We start from the raw sequence: 18,898 nt of genomic DNA on the forward strand, positions 1-18,898 counted from the left end.
TCTGAGCGTCTTCTTCTTCTCTGAGCGTCTTCTTCTTCTCTGAGCGTCTTCTTCTTCTCTGAGCGTCTTCTTCTCTGAGCGTCTTCTTCTCTGAGCGTCTTCTTCTTCTCTGAGCGTCTTCTTCTCTGAGCGTCTTCTTCTTCTCTGAGCGTCTTCTTCTCTGAGCGTCTTCTTCTCTGAGCGTCTTCTTCTTCTCTGAGCGTCTTCTTCTCTGAGCGTCTTCTTCTCTGAGCGTCTTCTTCTTCTCTGAGCGTCTTCTTCTCTGAGCGTCTTCTTCTTCTCTGAGCGTCTTCTTCTCTGAGCGTCTTCTTCTCTGAGCGTCTTCTTCTCTGAGCGTCTTCTTCTTCTCTGAGCGTCTTCTTCTCTGAGCGTCTTCTTCTCTGAGCGTCTTCTTCTCTGAGCGTCTTCTTCTTCTCTGAGCGTCTTCTTCTTCTCTGAGCGTCTTCTTCTCTGAGCGTCTTCTTCTTCTCTGAGCGTCTTCTTCTCTGAGCGTCTTCTTCTCTGAGCGTCTTCTTTTCTGAGCGTCTTCTTCTTCTCTGAGCGTCTTCTTCTCTGAGCGTCTTCTTCTCTGAGCGTCTTCTTCTCTGAGCGTCTTCTTCTTCTCTGAGCGTCTTCTTCTCTGAGCGTCTTCTTCTTCTCTGAGCGTCTTCTTCTCTGAGCGTCTTCTTTTCTGAGCGTCTTCTTCTTCTCTGAGCGTCTTCTTCTCTGAGCGTCTTCTTCTTTCTGAGCGTCTTCTTCTTCTCTGAGCGTCTTCTTCTCTGAGCGTCTTCTTTTCTGAGCGTCTTCTTCTTCTCTGAGCGTCTTCTTCTCTGAGCGTCTTCTTCTTCTCTGAGCGTCTTCTTCTCTGAGCGTCTTCTTCTCTGAGCGTCTTCTTTTCTGAGCGTCTTCTTCTTCTCTGAGCGTCTTCTTCTCTGAGCGTCTTCTTCTCTGAGCGTCTTCTTCTTCTCTGAGCGTCTTCTTTTCTGAGCGTCTTCTTCTTCTCTGAGCGTCTTCTTCTCTGAGCGTCTTCTTCTTCTCTGAGCGTCTTCTTCTCTGAGCGTCTTCTTCTTCTCTGAGCGTCTTCTTCTCTGAGCGTCTTCTTCTTCTCTGAGCGTCTTCTTCTCTGAGCGTCTTCTTTTCTGAGCGTCTTCTTCTTCTCTGAGCGTCTTCTTCTCTGAGCGTCTTCTTCTCTGAGCGTCTTCTTCTCTGAGCGTCTTCTTCTTCTCTGAGCGTCTTCTTCTCTGAGCGTCTTCTTTTCTGAGCGTCTTCTTCTTCTCTGAGCGTCTTCTTCTCTGAGCGTCTTCTTCTCTGAGCGTCTTCTTCTCTGAGCGTCTTCTTCTCTGAGCGTCTTCTTCTCTGAGCGTCTTCTTCTCTGAGCGTCTTCTTCTTCTCTGAGCGTCTTCTTCTTCTCTGAGCGTCTTCTTCTCTGAGCGTCTTCTTCTTCTCTGAGCGTCTTCTTCTTCTCTGAGCGTCTTCTTCTTCTCTGAGCGTCTTCTTCTTTTCTGAGCGTCTTCTTCTTCTCTGAGCGTCTTCTTCTCTGAGCGTCTTCTTCTCTGAGCGTCTTCTTCTCTGAGCGTCTTCTTTTCTGAGCGTCTTCTTCTTTTCTGAGCGTCTTCTTCTTCTCTGAGCGTCTTCTTCTCTGAGCGTCTTCTTCTTCTCTGAGCGTCTTCTTCTCTGAGCGTCTTCTTCTCTGAGCGTCTTCTTTTCTGAGCGTCTTCTTCTTCTCTGAGCGTCTTCTTCTCTGAGCGTCTTCTTCTCTGAGCGTCTTCTTCTCTGAGCGTCTTCTTTTCTGAGCGTCTTCTTCTCTGAGCGTCTTCTTTTCTGAGCGTCTTCTTCTTCTCTGAGCGTCTTCTTCTCTGAGCGTCTTCTTTTCTGAGCGTCTTCTTCTTCTCTGAGCGTCTTCTTCTCTGAGCGTCTTCTTCTCTGAGCGTCTTCTTCTCTGAGCGTCTTCTTTTCTGAGCGTCTTCTTCTTCTCTGAGCGTCTTCTTCTCTGAGCGTCTTCTTCTCTGAGCGTCTTCTTTTCTGAGCGTCTTCTTCTTCTCTGAGCGTCTTCTTCTCTGAGCGTCTTCTTCTCTGAGCGTCTTCTTCTCTGAGCGTCTTCTTTTCTGAGCGTCTTCTTCTCTGAGCGTCTTCTTCTCTGAGCGTCTTCTTCTCTGAGCGTCTTCTTCTCTGAGCGTCTTCTTTTCTGAGCGTCTTCTTCTTCTCTGAGCGTCTTCTTCTCTGAGCGTCTTCTTTTCTGAGCGTCTTCTTCTTCTCTGAGCGTCTTCTTCTCTGAGCGTCTTCTTCTCTGAGCGTCTTCTTTTCTGAGCGTCTTCTTCTTCTCTGAGCGTCTTCTTCTCTGAGCGTCTTCTTCTCTGAGCGTCTTCTTCTCTGAGCGTCTTCTTCTCTGAGCGTCTTCTTCTGTGCTCTCAGGTTTGATTCCGAGCGTTCTTGGCGGCAGCAGTTGGAGGAGGAGATAAGTGCGTTGCTCAAAGTGGTGGAGGAGGCGGCTCCAACTCGACTCGAGCTTCAGCAGCGCTCACATGACCTGTGGGCGGAGCTGCAGCAGCTGCAGATCAGCCACCAACAGGTGAGGGCGGGGCCAGGTGAGGGCGGGGCCAGGAGTGAGCCACCAACAGGTGAGGGCGGGGCCAGGTGAGGGCGGGGCCAGGAGTGAGCCACCAACAGGTGAGGGCGGGGCCAGGTGAAGGCGGGGCCAGGAGTGAGCCACCAACAGGTGAGGGCGGGGCCAGGTGAAGGCGGGGCCAGGAGTGAGCCACCAACAGGTGAGGGCGGGGCCAGGTGAAGGCGGGGCCAGGGGCGGAGACAAGTGTTCATACCATGGATGTATTATATTATCATTCATACACATAATATGCCACCAAATGTCCACCTCCTGAAACCCGAGGAGGGGGGGCGCTCTTCCTCTCACACACACAGGGGGCGCTCTTCCTCTCACACACAGGGGGCGCTCTTCCTCTCACACACACAGGGGGCGCTCTTCCTCTCACACACAGGGGGCGCTCTTCCTCTCACACACACAGGGGGCGCTCTTCCTCACACACACACAGGGGGCGCTCTTCCTCACACACACAGGGGGCGCTCTTCCTCTCACACACACAGGGGGCGCTCTTCCTCTCACACACAGGGGGCGCTCTTCCTCTCACACACACAGGGGGCGCTCTTCCTCACACACACAGGGGGCGCTCTTCCTCTCACACACACAGGGGGCGCTCTTCCTCTCACACACACAGGGGGCGCTCTTCCTCTCACACACACAGGGGGCGCTCTTCCTCTCACACACAGGGGGCGCTCTTCCTCACACACACACAGGGGGCGCTCTTCCTCTCACACACAGGGGGCGCTCTTCCTCTCACACACACAGGGGGCGCTCTTCCTCTCACACACACAGGGGGCGCTCTTCCTCTCACACACAGGGGGCGCTCTTCCTCTCACACACACAGGGGGCGCTCTTCCTCTCACACACAGGGGGCGCTCTTCCTCTCACACACACAGGGGGCGCTCTTCCTCTCACACACACAGGGGGCGCTCTTCCTCTCACACACAGGGGGCGCTCTTCCTCTCTCTCACACACAGGGGGCGCTCTTCCTCTCACACACACAGGGGGCGCTCTTCCTCTCACACACAGGGGGCGCTCTTCCTCACACACACAGGGGGCGCTCTTCCTCTCACACACACAGGGGGCGCTCTTCCTCTCACACACACAGGGGGCGCTCTTCCTCTCACACACAGGGGGCGCTCTTCCTCACACACACAGGGGGCGCTCTTCCTCTCACACACAGGGGGCGCTCTTCCTCACACACACAGGGGGCGCTCTTCCTCTCACACACACACAGGGGGCGCTCTTCCTCTCACACACAGGGGGCGCTCTTCCTCACACACACAGGGGGCGCTCTTCCTCTCACACACACAGGGGGCGCTCTTCCTCTCACACACACAGGGGGCGCTCTTCCTCTCACACACACAGGGGGCGCTCTTCCTCTCACACACACAGGGGGCGCTCTTCCTCTCACACACAGGGGGCGCTCTTCCTCTCACACACACAGGGGGCGCTCTGTGATATATAAATATGATTACAAAGTAATTATAAATCCTGTAGACTCAAGAACATCATGTCGCCCCCTGCAGGACGTGCACAGACTCTACGCCCTGGACCTGGACCAACCCGACTCAGTTCAGACCGGACTGGACCAGATCCTGGACCACATCCGAGCACAATGGGAGAAGGTCTGTGAGGAGAACCGGGTCCAGACCGACACCGAGACCAAGGTCAGACCACATGTAGACCTGGTTTAGACCTGCTTTAGTCCTGGTTTAGTCCTGCTTTAGACCTGGTTTAGACCTGCTTTAGTCCTGCTTTAGTCCTGGTTTAGTCCTGGTTTAGACCTGCTTTAGTCCTGGTTTAGACCTGCTTTAGTCCTGGTTTAGACCTGCTTTAGTCCTGGTTTAGACCTGCTTTAGACCTGCTTTAGACCTGCTTTAGTCCTGCTTTAGTCCTGGTTTAGTCCTGCTTTAGTCCTGCTTTAGTCCTGCTTTAGTCCTGCTTTAGTCCTGCTTTAGTCCTGGTTTAGACCTGCTTTAGTCCTGGTTTAGTCCTGCTTTAGTCCTGCTTTAGTCCTGCTTTAGTCCTGCTTTAGTCCTGCTTTAGTCCTACTTTAGTCCTGCTTTAGTCCTGCTTTAGTCCTACTTTAGACCTGCTTTAGTCCTGCTTTAGTCCTGCTTTAGTCCTGGTTTAGTCCTGCTTTAGTCCTGCTTTAGTCCTGCTTTAGTCCTGCTTTAGTCCTGCTTTAGTCCTACTTTAGTCCTGCTTTAGTCCTGCTTTAGTCCTACTTTAGACCTGCTTTAGTCCTGCTTTAGTCCTGCTTTAGTCCTACTTTAGTCCTGCTTTAGTCCTGCTTTAGTCCTACTTTAGACCTGCTTTAGTCCTGCTTTAGTCCTGCTTTAGACCTGCTTTAGTCCTGCTTTAGTCCTGGTTTAGTCCTGCTTTAGTCCTGCTTTAGTCCTGCTTTAGTCCTGCTTTAGTCCTGCTTTAGTCCTGGTTTAGACCTGCTTTAGTCCTGGTTTAGACCTGCTTTAGACCTGGTTTAGACCTGCTTTAGTCCTGCTTTAGTCCTGGTTTAGTCCTGCTTTAGTCCTGCTTTAGTCCTGCTTTAGTCCTACTTTAGTCCTGCTTTAGTCCTGCTTTAGTCCTACTTTAGACCTGCTTTAGTCCTGCTTTAGTCCTGGTTTAGTCCTGCTTTAGTCCTGCTTTAGTCCTGCTTTAGTCCTACTTTAGACCTGCTTTAGTCCTGCTTTAGTCCTGGTTTAGTCCTGGTTTAGTCCTGGTTTAGTCCTGGTTTAGTCCTGGTTTAGTCCTGGTTTAGTCCTGGTTTAGTCCTGGTTTAGTCCTGGTTTAGTCCTGGTTTGTTGCAGGTGAGTCAGGACCAGGAGGTGGAGGAGCTGAAGTGTGAGGTCCAAGAATCGTCCTGTAAAGTCCAGAGTCTTCAAGCTCAGACCGAGTCCCAGCGAGCTCTGGTGAGGACCATGCCCAACTGACCACGCCCTCCTGACCACGCCCTCCTGACCACGCCCAACTGACCACGCCATCCTGACCACACCCAACTGACCACGCCCTCCTGACCACGCCCTCCTGACTCTAAGTTTGAACTTGAAACTACAGAGCGTCAGCTTCACTAAAGTTTAAACTTGAGTTGTATTTCATCCCTTCTGACCTCCGGGTGCCTCTCCGTGACCTTTCCGTGACCTTTCCGTGACCTTTCCGTGACCTCTCTGTGACCTTTCTGTGACTCTCTGTGACCTCTCCGTGACCCACGTGAGGCTATATAGTCACGTGACACCGAGAGCTCAGTCTCTTTTCTTCTTCTCGCTCAGGTTTGTCGAGTTGTAAGCGGAAAACATTGAATTGTTCGCTAGCTGCTCCTCAGGGGCTGTGTTAGCATCTGCAGCTAGGTGGATGTAGCCGACTACACGCTGTTAGCATCTGCAGCTAGGTGCATGTAGTCGACTACACGCTGTTAGCATCTACAGCTAGGTGGATGTCGTCGACTACACGCTGTTAGCATCTGCAGCTAGGTGGATGTAGCCGACTACACGCTGTTAGCATCTGCAGCTAGGTGGATGTAGCCAACTACACGCTGTTAGCAACCGCAGCTAGGTGGATGTAGCCGACTACAAGCTGTTAGCATCTGCAGCTAGGTGGATGTAGCCGACTACACGCTGTTAGCATCTTCAGCTAGGTGGATGTAGCCGACTACACGCTGTTAGCATCTGCAGCTAGGTGGATGTAGCCGACTACACGCTGTTAGCATCTGCAGCTAGTTGGATGTAGCCGACTACACGCTGTTAGCATCTGCAGCTAGGTGGATGTAGCCGACTACACGCTGTTAGCATCTGCAGCTAGGTGGATGTAGCCGACTACACGCTGTTAGCATCTGCAGCTAGGTGGATGTAGCCGACTACACGCTGTTAGCATCTGCAGCTAGGTGGATGTAGCCGACTACACGCTGTTAGCATCCGCAGCTAGGTGGATGTAGCCGACTACAAGCTGTTAGCATCTGCAGCTAGGTGGATGTAGCCGACTACACGCTGTTAGCATCTTCAGCTAGGAGGATATAGCCGACTACACGCTGTTAGCATCCGCAGCTAGGTGGATGTAGCCGACTACACACTGTTAACATCTGCAGCTAGGTGGATGTAGCCGACTACACGCTGTTAGCATCTGCAACTAGGTGGATGTAGCGGACTACACGCTGTAAGCATCCGCAGCTAGGTGGATGTAGCCGACTACACACTGTTAACATCTGCAACTAGGTGGATGTAGCCGACTACACGCTGTTAGTATCTGCAGCTAGGTGGATGTCGTCGACTACACGCTGTTAGCATCTGCAGCTAGGTGGATGTAGTCGACTACACGCTGTTAGCATCTGCAGCTAGGTGGATGTCGTCGACTACACGCTGTTAGCATCTGCAGCTAGGTGGATGTAGTCGACTACACGCTGTTAGCATCAGCAGCTAGGTGGATGTAGCCGACTACACGCTGTTAGCATCCGCAGCTAGGTGGATGTAGCCGACTACACGCTGTTAGCATCTGCAGCTAGGTGGATGTAGCCGACTACACGCTGTTAGCATCTGCAGCTAGGTGGATGTAGCCGACTACACGCTGTTAGCATCTGCAGCTAGGTGGATGTAGCCGACTACACGCTGTTAGCATCTGCAGCTAGGTGGATGTAGCCGACTACACGCTGTTAGCATCTGCAGCTAGGTGGATGTAGCCGACTACACGCTGTTAGCATCTGCAGCTAGGTGGATGTAGCCGACTACACGCTGTTAGCATCTGCAGCTAGGTGGATGTAGCCGACTACAAGCTGTTAGCATCTGCAGCTAGGTGGATGTAGCCGACTACACGCTGTTAGCATCTTCAGCTAGGTGGATGTAGCCGACTACACGCTGTTAGCATCTGCAGCTAGGTGGATGTAGCCGACTACACGCTGTTAGCATCTGCAGCTAGGTGGATGTAGCCGACTACACGCTGTTAGCATCTGCAGCTAGGTGGATGTAGCCGACTACACGCTGTTAGCATCTGCAGCTAGGTGGATGTAGCCGACTACACGCTGTTAGCATCTGCAGCTAGGTGGATGTAGCCGACTACACGCTGTTAGCATCTGCAGCTAGGTGGATGTAGCCGACTACACGCTGTTAGCATCCGCAGCTAGGTGGATGTAGCCGACTACAAGCTGTTAGCATCCGCAGCTAGGTGGATGTAGCCGACTACACGCTGTTAGCATCTTCAGCTAGGTGGATGTAGCCGACTACACGCTGTTAGCATCTGCAGCTAGGTGGATGTAGCCGACTACACGCTGTTAGCATCTGCAGCTAGGTGGATGTAGCCGACTACACGCTGTTAGCATCTGCAGCTAGGTGGATGTAGCCGACTACACGCTGTTAGCATCTGCAGCTAGGTGGATGTAGCCGACTACACGCTGTTAGCATCTGCAGCTAGGTGGATGTAGCCGACTACACGCTGTTAGCATCTGCAGCTAGGTGGATGTAGCCGACTACACGCTGTTAGCATCTGCAGCTAGGTGGATGTAGCCGACTACACGCTGTTAGCATCCGCAGCTAGGTGGATGTAGCCGACTACAAGCTGTTAGCATCCGCAGCTAGGTGGATGTAGCCGACTACACGCTGTTAGCATCTTCAGCTAGGTGGATGTAGCCGACTACACGCTGTTAGCATCTGCAGCTAGGTGGATGTAGCCGACTACACGCTGTTAGCATCTGCAGATAGGTGGATGTAGCCGACTACACGCTGTTAGCATCTGCAGCTAGGTGGATGTCGTCGACTACACGCTGTTAGCATCTGCAGCTAGGTGCATGTAGCCGACTACACGCTGTTAGCATCTGCAGCTAGGTGGATGTAGCCGACTACACGCTGTTAGCATCTGCAGCTAGGTGGATGTAGCCGACTACACGCTGTTAGCATCCGCAGCTAGGTGGATGTAGCCGACTACAAGCTGTTAGCATCCGCAGCTAGGTGGATGTAGCCGACTACAAGCTGTTAGCATCTGCAGCTAGGTGGATGTAGCCGACTACACGCTGTTAGCATCTGCAGCTAGGTGGATGTAGCCGACTACACGCTGTTAGCATCTGCAGCTAGGTGGATGTAGCCGACTACACGCTGTTAGCATCTGCAGCTAGGTGGATGTAGCCGACTACACGCTGTTAGCATCTGCAGCTAGGTGGATGTAATCAAATCAAATCAAATCAATTTATTTTTGTAAGGCCCAAAATCACAACAACAGTTGCCTCTGAGGGCCACAGGGAGAAATGAATCAACAATGTCTGTGGTGGCGAGGGAGTCAGACAATGTCTGTGGTGGCGAGGGACGATGTCCCAGGGTCCTCTGTCCTTAGACTCTCCTTCAGCAGGAAAAACTACAAAAAAAACCTCTTTGGGAAAAAAGCGTAGAAACCTGGAGGAGTTCCAGTGAAGGAGAGATCCCACTCTCACAGACGTGAGGGAGACTGGAGCTGGAGCCACTCTTCAGGCAGAAGAGGGACCGTCCACACGGGGCAGGGACCACTTCACCAGGGGAGGGGCATCTGGGTCCACAGGTCCTCAGGAGTGAGAGAAAGAAAAAGAAGGCGGTGAACAGTTTGCAAGTGGAATCAAAAAATAAATATTGTTTGATAGCATAAGTAGTCAGAAGAAGAAGAGGATAGTGCTCAAGCTGTCATACTTCCCCCAGCACAGTTACTCCTAGGGCAGCGTAGCTGAAGCTGTGGGTTTATGTTTCTGTTCCTAACTACTCTGACCATAAGCGTTTTCGAAGAGGAACGTTTTAAGCCTGGACTTAAATGAAGAGACTGTGTCAGCATATTTAACATGGGTCGGGAGCTGATTCCATAACACAGGAGCTCTACCTCCTACAGTACTTTTAGAGACTCTTGGCACCACCAGAAGGTCAGCATTCTGAGAGCGAAGAGCTCTGTTTGGATGAGATGGTTCTATAGCATCTTTGAGGTAGGATGGGGCCATGTCATTTATGGCTTTGTAGGTCAAGAGTAGAATTTTGAATTTGATTCTAGACTCGACGGGGAGCCAGTGAAGAGACTTCAGCACTGGCGTAATGTGCTCTCTTCTTTTTGTTCCTGTTAGTAATCTTGCTGCTGCATTTTGAACCAGTTAAAGCTTTTTATGGAGCTTTTAGGACCTGCTGTAAGCAGGAGTTACAGTAGTCTAATCTAGTCGTTACAAATGCATGGATAAGTTTTTCGGCATCACTTTTAGGCAGGATTCTTCTGATTTTGGCTCTTGTTGCGCAAATGGAAATAGGCTGTTTTACAAGCTTGATTTATATGAGCTTTAAATGAGAGCTCCTGGTCAAATAAGACTCCAAGGTTTCTTACAGTAGAACTGGAGGCTACACTGATATTGTCCAGTGTGACTATCTGCTCAGATAGAGCGTCTCGTAGATGCTTAGGACCAGCACAATGACCTCGGTTTTTTCAGGGTTAAGAAGCAGGTAGTTTAGTGTCATCCAGGTTTTTATCTCCTTCACACAAGTACTAAGTCTGTCTACTTGATCGCTCTGATCAGGTTCATTGATAAATACAGCTGAGTGTCGTCTGCAGAGCAGTGGAAGTTAATGTCATGTGACCTGATAATGTTGCCTAATGGTAGCATATAAAGAGTAAACAGAATTGGACCGAGTACCGAACCCTGTGGCACACCGTAAATTACTTTAGAGCAGGTGAGGAGCTCTGGTTTACATTAACAAATTGGAACCTATCAGATAAATAGGATTTAAACCAGCTGAGGGCGGGGCCTCTGAGGGCGGGGCCTCCAACACCTACATCACATTCTAACCTCTGCAGTAGAATGTTGTGGTCGATGGTCAAACGCTGAGGTCCAACAGGACCAGGACTGAGACCAGTCCATCGTCAGCGGCTAATAACAAATCATTTGTGACTTTAACTAGTGCAGTTTCAGTGCTGTGGTGGGCTCTGAACCCTGCTGTGGTGGGCTCTGAACCCTGCTGTGGTGGGCTCTGAACCCTGCTGTGGTGGGCTCTGAACCCTGCTGTGGTGGGCTCTGAACCCTGCTGTGGTGGGCTCTGAACCCTGCTGTGGAGGGCTCTGAACCCTGCTGTGGTGGGCTCTGAAGCCTGCTGTGGTGGGCTCTGAACCCTGCTGTGGTGGGCTCTGAACCCTGCTGTGGTGGGCTCTGAACCCTGCTGTGGTGGGCTCTGAACCCTGCTGTGTTGGGCTCTGAACCCTGCTGTGGTGGGCTCTGAACCCTGCTGTGGTGGGCTCTGGACCCTGCTGTGGTGGGTTATAAATAGGTCTGTAGTTTACCAATAGGTCGGGATCTAGATGAGTCTTTTTCAGAAGAGGTTTAATGACGTCATGTTTGAAGGACGTGGAACATAAACACTTTCTACTGAAGTATTTATTATATTAAGAATAGGGTCTATAATTAGGGGGAGAATGTCTTTGAGGAGCTTGGAATGGGGTCTAGGACACAAGTGGAGCTTTTAGAGGACATAAGGGCTGAAGTTCTCTCTCTTGATCAACAGCTGTGAACCTTTCTAAGTTTACAGGTGGATTTATCTGGGACGTTAGATTTACAGCTTGGGCTAGTTCAGGGCTAATAGCGGGGGTAATTTCATCTCATTTATCTCTGATTGTTTTTATTTTATTGTTAAAAAATAGGAGGAAATCATCAGAGCTAAGTGTAGCTGGGATTGAGGGCTCTACTGCACTGTGACAGTTTGTTAGCCTAGCTACAGTGCTGAAAAGGAATTTAGTGTTACTTTTGTTGACTTCTATTAGATTTGAATAATATCTGGTTTGGGCCTCACTCAGAGCTGCTGACAGGACAGGAGCAACTTTTCCTGCTTTTAGAGATTCTTCTGTGTGAGAGCGACGAAATAATCCCTCTAACTTTCTAACTCTTTGTTTATGTGAACGCAGTTCTTGGTTGTACCAGGAGGAGGCGCTTTGACCTAATGACCTTCTGTTTTAACGGAGCTGCAACGTCAAGAGCAGAATTCAGAGAATTCATGGTCAAGTCGACATGTAGCCGACTACACGCTGTTAGCATCTGCAGCTAGGTGGATGTAGCCGACTACAAACTGTTAGCATCTGCAGCTAGGTGTATGTAGCCGACTACACGCTGTTAGCATCTGCAGCTAGGTGGATGTAGCCGACTACACACTGTTAGCATCTGCAGCTAGGTGTATGTAGTCGACTACACGCTGTTAGCATCTGCAGCTAGGTGGATGTAGCCGACTACACGCTGTTAGCATCTGCAGCTAGGTGCATGTAGTCGACTACACGCTGTTAGCATCTACAGCTAGGTAGATGTAGCCGACTACACACTGTTAGCATCTGCAGCTAGGTGGATGTAGCCGACTACACGCTGTTAGCATCTGCAGCTAGGTGGATGTAGCCGACTACACACTGTTAGCATCTGCAGCTAGGTGTATGTAGCCGACTACACGCTGTTAGCATCTGCAGCTAGGTGGATGTAGCCGACTACACGCTGTTAGCATCTGCAGCTAGGTGGATGTCGTCCTGCTTCAGCGGTTTCTGTTGATCGTCCTCGGCCTAAACGACTCGTTGCATTTGAGTCAAACACAGTTTCAAACACTCGAGGCTCCTCCTGGTTCATTTTGTAAAAAAATAAATTGAAAAAGAAGGTGAAGGCGTTCACAGCCTGACCTGGTTTTGGGGCATACCCCTGGTTTTGGGGCACACCCCTGGTTTTGGGGTACACTCCTGGTGGGCGGCGCCCGGTGCTACAGAGGGCATTTGTATTGGAGATGCTGGAGACACTGGTCTGCAGGGCCCGTGTGGCTTATGTCCCTCATGTTTGGGCGTGGAGCATTTGAGGCGAGGCCTCACTACAGACGCTCGCCCCGACTGTATCGTGATGCCTCACTCCGCCCGGATACACCTCATGTCTGAGCGGGCCAGGTGAAGGCGCTCCTGTGCACGGGCTGGACAGGGATGACCACGTGCCCCTCTCGGTCGGTCGTTCTGCAGGAGACCGAGGCTGCTCAGCTGCACGCCCTCACAGGAGGACGTCAGGGAGCTGCACGCCCTCACAAGAGGACGTCAGGGAGCTGCACGCCCTCACAGGAGGACGTCAGGGAGCTGCACGCCCTCACAGGAGGACGTCAGGGTTAAAAACCCTGTCTCTGTCTCCTCCAGGCGCGAGCTCTAAAAACGTCTGACCTGGACGACTGGACGCTCCACACTCTCAGTGTGAGGGCGTCCCACTGTCCCACTGTCCCACAGTCCCACTGTCCCACTGTCCCACAGTCCCACAGTCCCACTGTCCCACTGTCCCACAGTCCCACTGTCCCACTGTCCCACAGTCCCACTGTCCCACTGTCCCACGGAATGTGCAGGATTTTGGATATTCCCCTGTGGTTGTCCCTGATGGACTCTCCTCTGGACTCTTCTCCTGGGGCCCCGCTTCGGCCGGACAGGTTTTGGTTTCTGGTGCTGCGGCTCCCTCAGACCCCGGGTTGCTCCTAAGAAGAAAAGGGGCGGGGCTCTCTGTGTCACGTGACTATATAGCCTCACAGAGAGGTCACAGAGAGGTCACAGAGGGGTCACAGAGAGGTCACAGAGAGGTCACAGAGGGGTCACAGAGGGGTCACAGAAAGTCACAGAGAGGTCACAGAGAGGTCACAGAGGGGTCACAGAAAGTCACAGAGAGGTCACAGAGAGGTCACAGAGGGGTCACAGAGAGGTCACAGAGAGGTCACAGAGGGGTCACAGAGAGGTCACAGAGGGGTCACAGAGAGGTCACAGAGAGGTCACAGAAAGTCACAGAGAGGTCACAGAGAGGTCACAGAGGGGTCACAGAAAGTCACAGAGAGGTCACAGAGAGGTCACAGAGGGGTCACAGAGAGGTCACAGAGAGGTCACAGAAAGTCACAGAGAGGTCACAGAGGGGTCATCCGGGATTCATAGAACCGTAGTTACATCTGTAACCTTTAGGTTCTGAACAGGTTTTGGATCTTCTCTGCAGAAGCGTGGTCTGGAGGCGTCGCTCACTGACGCCCGGCACTGGCAGGAGGTGGAGCTTCAGAACCTGGGCTCAGTTGTGTCTCGTCTGGAGTCGGAGCTGAACCAGGTTCGGTCTGAGGCCGAGACGCAACGACGAGACCTGGAGACGCTCCTGAGCAACAAACACAGACTGGAGCAGGAGGTCCTTCTGTACCACGGCCTGCTGGAGCCAGAAGAGAGACGCTACCAGGGACTGGACCAGGGACTGGACCGGGGACTGGACCGGGGTCTGGACCAGGGACTGGACCAGGACTCAGGGACCAGATGGACCCAGAAAACCCCAGAGCTGCAGTGAGTTTCACTGCAAAAACAAAAGCATTATTAGCCTGTCTGTGGTTCTGTTCTGCCCTGTAACCAGCCTGTCTGTGGTTCTGTTCTGCCCTGTAACCAGCCTGTCTGTGGTTCTGTTCTGCCCTGTAACCAGCCTGTCTGTGGTTCTGTTCTGCCCTGTAACCAGCCTGTCTGTGGTTCTGTTCTGCCCTGTAACCAGCCTGTCTGTGGTTCTGTTCTGCCCTGTAACCAGCCTGTCTGTGGTTCTGTTCTGCCCTGTAACCAGCCTGTCTGTGGTTCTGTTCTGCCCTGTAACCAGCCTGTCTGTGGTTCTGTTCTGCCTGTAACCAGCCTGTCTGTGGTTCTGTTCTGCCTGTAACCAGCCTGTCTGTGGTGTAACCAGCCTGTCTGTGGTTCTGTTCTGCCCTGTAACCAGCCTGTCTGTGGTTCTGTTCTGCCTGTAACCAGCCTGTCTGTGGTTCTGTTCTGCCCTGTAACCAGCCTGTCTGTGGTTCTGTTCTGCCTGTAACCAGCCTGTCTGTGGTTCTGTTCTGCCCTGTAACCAGCCTGTCTGTGGTTCTGTTCTGCCCTGTAACCAGCCTGTCTGTGGTTCTGTTCTGCCCTGTAACCAGCCTGTCTGTGGTTCTGTTCCTCAGACTTCACTCTGAACCTGGAGGATCCGGGGCCCCTGGCTCTCACAGTTCTGGGCCCAAACCACAGAAAAACAAACAAACCTGAAACTGGTGTCAAGACTGCATCTCCCATGAGCCTCTGCTGCTGTCGCAGCGAAGACGAGGGCTTTGCTGTGATTGGTTCTTCTGAGTCTGAGCTGTTTCTTGAGGAAAATAAAGTTGAACGTTTTCAGAGACAAGTTTTCTTTCTTCTGCTTCAATCGGCGAGAACAGACCTAGTCCTGGTCTAAGCTCCTCCCACAGCCACTTATAGAGACGTTAAACTGGGCGGAGTCTGGAGGAGAGAGGGCTAGGGGGAGTTTAGAACAGTTTGGAACAGTCTGTAGTCAATTTCGAACAGTCTTTAGTCACTTTAGAACAGTCTGTAGTTACTTTAGAACAGTCTGTAGTTACTTTAGAACAGTCTGTAGTTACTTTAGAACAGTCTGTAGTTACTTTACAACAGTCTAGTTACTTTAGAACAGTCTGTAGTAACTTTAGAACAGTCTAGTTACTTTAGAACAGTCTGTAGTCACTTTAGAACAGTCTGTAGTCACTTTAAAACAGTCTTTAGTCACTTTAGAACAGTCTGTAGTCACTTTAGAACAGTCTAGTCACTTTAGAACAGTCTGTAGTTACTTTAGAACAGTCTGTAGTTACTTTAGAACAGTCCGTAGTTTTTTTAGAACAGTCTGTAGTAACTTTATAACAGTCTGTAGTCACTTAAGAACAGTCTGTAGTTACTTAAGAACAGTCTGTAGTTACTTTAGAACAGTCTGTAGTCACTTTAGAACAGTCTGTAGTCACTTTAGAACAGTCTGTAGTCACTTTAGAACAGTCTGCAGTTACTTTAGAACAGTCTGTAGTCACTTAAGAACAGTCTGTAGATACTTTAGAACAGTCTGTAGTAACTTTATAACAGTCTGTAGTCACTTTAGAACAGTCTGTAGTTACTTTAGAACAGTCTGTAGTCACTTTAGAACAGTCTGTAGTGACTTTAGAACAGTCTAGTCACTTTAGAACAGTCTGTAGTCACTTTAGAACAGTCTGTAGTCACTTTAGAACAGTCTGTAGTCACTTTAGAACAGTCTGTAGTTACTTTAGAACAGTCTGTAGTCACTTTAGAACAGTCTGTAGTGACTTTAGAACAGTCTAGTTACTTTAGAACAGTCTGTAGTCACTTTAGAACAGTCAGTAGTAACTTTAAAACAGTCTGTAGTTACTTTAGAACAGTCTGTAGTCACTTTAGAACAGTCTGTAGTCACTTTAGAACAGTCTAGTTACTTTAGAACAGTCTGTAGTCACTTTAGAACAGTCAGTAGTAACTTTAAAACAGTCTGTAGTCACTTTAGAACAGTCTGTAGTCACTTTAGAACAGTCTGTAGTCACTTTAGAACAGTCTGTAGTCACTTTAGAACAGTCTAGTTACTTTAGAACAGTCTGTAGTCACTTTAGAACAGTCAGTAGTAACTTTAAAACAGTCTGTAGTCACTTTAGAACAGTCTAGTTACTTTAGAATAGTCTGTAGTCACTTTAGAACAGTCTGTAGTCACTTAAGAACAGTCTGTAGTTACTTTAGAACAGTCTGTAGTCACTTTAGAACAGTCTGTAGTTACTTTAGAACAGTCTGTAGTTACTTTAGAAGTCTGTAGTTTTTTTAGAACAGTCTGTAGTAACTTTATAACAGTCTGTAGTCACTTAAGAACAGTCTGTAGTTACTTAAGAACAGTCTGTAGTTACTTTAGAACAGTCTGTAGTCACTTTAGAACAGTCTGTAGTCACTTTAGAACAGTCTAGTTACTTTAGAACAGTCTGTAGTCACTTTAGAACAGTCTGTAGTTACTTTAGAACAGTCTGTAGTTTTTTTAGAACAGTCTGTAGTCACTTTAGAACAGTCTGTAGTCACTTTAGAACAGTCTGCAGTTACTTTAGAACAGTCTGTAGTCACTTTAGAACAGTCTGTTGTCACTTTAGAACAGTCTGTAGTCACTTTAGAACAGTCTGTAGTTACTTTAGAACAGTCTGTAGTTACTTTAGAACAGTCTGTAGTCACTTTAGAACAGTCTGTAGTCACTTTAGAACAGTCTAGTTACTTTAGAACAGTCTGTAGTCACTTTAGAACAGTCAGTAGTAACTTTAAAACAGTCTGTAGTCACTTTAGAACAGTCTGTAGTCACTTTAGAACAGTCTGTAGTCACTTTAGAACAGTCTGTAGTCACTTTAGAACAGTCTGTAGTCACTTTAGAACAGTCTGTAGTCACTTTAGAACAGTCTGTAGTCACTTTAGAACAGTCTAGTTACTTTAGAACAGTCTGTAGTCACTTTAGAACAGTCAGTAGTAACTTTAAAACAGTCTGTAGTCACTTTAGAACAGTCTGTAGTTACTTTAGAACAGTCTGTAGTTACTTTAGAACAGTCTGTAGTCACTTTAAAACAGTCTGTAGTCACTTTAGAACAGTCTGTAGTTACATAAGAACAGTCTGTAGTTCAGTCTGTAGTCACTTTAGAACAGTCTAGTTACTTTAGAACAGTCTGTAGTTACTTTAGAACAGTCTGTAGTCACTTTCGAACAGTCTGTAGTCACTTTAGAACAGTCTGTAGTTACTTTAGAACAGTCTGTAGTTCAGTCTGTAGTCACTTTAGAACAGTCTAGTTACTTTAGAACAGTCTGTAGTTACTTTAGAACAGTCTGTAGTTACTTTAGAACAGTCTGTAGTCACTTTGGAACAGTCCGTAGTCACTTTAGAAAAGTCTGTAGTTACTTTAGAACAGTCTGTAGTTACTTTAGAACAGTCTTTAGAACAGTCTTTAGTCACTTTATAACAGTCTGTAGTCAGTTTATAACAGTCTAGATACTTTAGAACAGTCTGTAGTCACTTTAGAATACTCTGTAGTCACTTTAGAACAGTTTAGTTACTTTAGAACAGTCTATAGTTACTTTAGAACAGTCTGTAGTCACTTTAAAACAGTCTGTAGTCACTTTAGAACAGTCTGTAGTCACTTTAGAACAGTCTGTAGTCACTTTAGAACAGTCTGTAGTTACTTTAGAACAGTCTGTGGTTACATTAGAACAGTCTGTAGTTACTTTGGAACAGTCTGTAGTCACTTTAAAACAGTCTGTAGTCACTTTAGAACAGTCTGTAGTCACTTTAGGACAGTCTGTAGTCACTTTAGAACAGTCTGTAGTCACTTTAGAACAGTCTGTAGTCACTTTAAAACAGTCTGTAGTCACTTTGGAACAGTCTGTAGTCACTTTAAAACAGTCTGTAGTCACTTTAGAACAGTCTGTAGTCACTTTAGAACAGTCTGTAGTCACTTTAGAACAGTCTAGTTACTTTAGAACAGTCTGTAGTTACTTTAGAACAGTCTGTAGTTACTTTAAAACAGTCTGTAGTCACTTTAGAACAGTCTGTAGTCACTTTAGGACAGTCTGTAGTCACTTTAGAACAGTCTGTAGTCACTTTAGAACAATCTGTAGTCACTTTAGAACAGTTTAGTTCTTTTATAACAGTCCATAGTTCCATAGTAGAAAAAGCTTCAGTTGTAGTCATCTGGACTCAGTTTGAAAAAGTAGACTTTTCGACTCTCATCCAAGAGTCATTGTCAATAACAGAATTTAGGTCGAGAACTCCGATATTAATACTGTTCTGTGGTAAGACCCGCCCATTGGGCGGAGCCTTCCTGAAGTGGAAAGAGTTGTTTGTTTCAACAGAAACTCCCCCCTTGTATCTACCGAGCCTATTCAGCATCTTCAGATGCTAATCAGGTACTCAGGGTGGTTGAGCCAGGGTCTCACAAAGACAAAGAGGATTCTAATAGCCCATTAAGATTCTGAATAGGCTCGGTAGATACAAAGGGGGAGTTTCTGTTGAAACAAACAACTCTTTCCACTTCAGGAAGGCTCCTCCCAATGGGCGGGTCTTACCACAGAACAGTATTAATATCGGAGTTCTCGACCTAAATTCTGTTATTGACAATGACTCTTGGATGAGAGTCGAAAAGTCTACTTTTTCAAACTGAGTCCAGATGACTACAACTGAAGCTTTTTCTACTATGGAACACGCCTGGACCAATGAGGGATTACACCGACAGTCCATAGTTACTTTAGAACAGTCAGTAGTCACTTTAGAACAGTCTGTAGTCACTTTAGAACAGTCTGTAGTTACTTTAAAACAGTCTGTAGTTACTTTAGAACAGTCTGTAGTCACTTTAGAACAGTCTGTAGTTACTTTAGAACAGTCTGTAGTCACTTTAGAACAGTCTGTAGTTACTTTAGAACAGTCTGTAGTCACTTTAGAACAGTCTGTAGTTACTTTAGAACAGTCTGTAGTTACTTTAGAACAGTCTGTAGTCACTTTAGAACAGTCTGTAGTTACTTTAGAACAGTCTGTAGTTA

General features: G+C 48.6%; 2 protein-coding genes across 3 annotated transcripts in view; one reads left to right on the top strand and one right to left on the bottom strand.

Moving 5' to 3' along the window:
- Positions 1 to 2,391: 2,391 nt before the first annotated feature.
- LOC140376942 (phakinin-like) lies at positions 2,392 to 14,676 on the top strand (the record flags this gene model as incomplete). Its single annotated transcript, XM_072462181.1, has 5 exons — positions 2,392 to 2,548; positions 4,108 to 4,260; positions 5,401 to 5,493; positions 13,524 to 13,852; positions 14,488 to 14,676. Coding segments are annotated over 5 exons (814 nt in total), but the record flags the coding sequence as incomplete, so codon positions are not given.
- The window catches only part of afg3l2 (AFG3-like AAA ATPase 2), a 511,786-nt gene continuing 506,008 nt past the window's right edge, over positions 13,121 to 18,898 (bottom strand). The window contains exon 18 of one of the 2 annotated variants that reach the window (XM_072462199.1): positions 13,121 to 13,144. The gene's annotated coding sequence lies outside the window, so the exon portion shown is untranslated. The remainder of the gene's footprint in view (positions 13,145 to 18,898) is intronic. The other variant, XM_072462201.1, reaches the window with a different exon arrangement.

Source organism: Eucyclogobius newberryi, unplaced genomic scaffold, assembly GCF_026437365.1.
Source record: "Eucyclogobius newberryi isolate DKJ021-1_F unplaced genomic scaffold, fEucNew1.0.hap1 SCAF_39, whole genome shotgun sequence".
In the NCBI taxonomy this organism is placed as follows: Eukaryota; Metazoa; Chordata; class Actinopteri; order Gobiiformes; family Gobiidae; genus Eucyclogobius; species Eucyclogobius newberryi.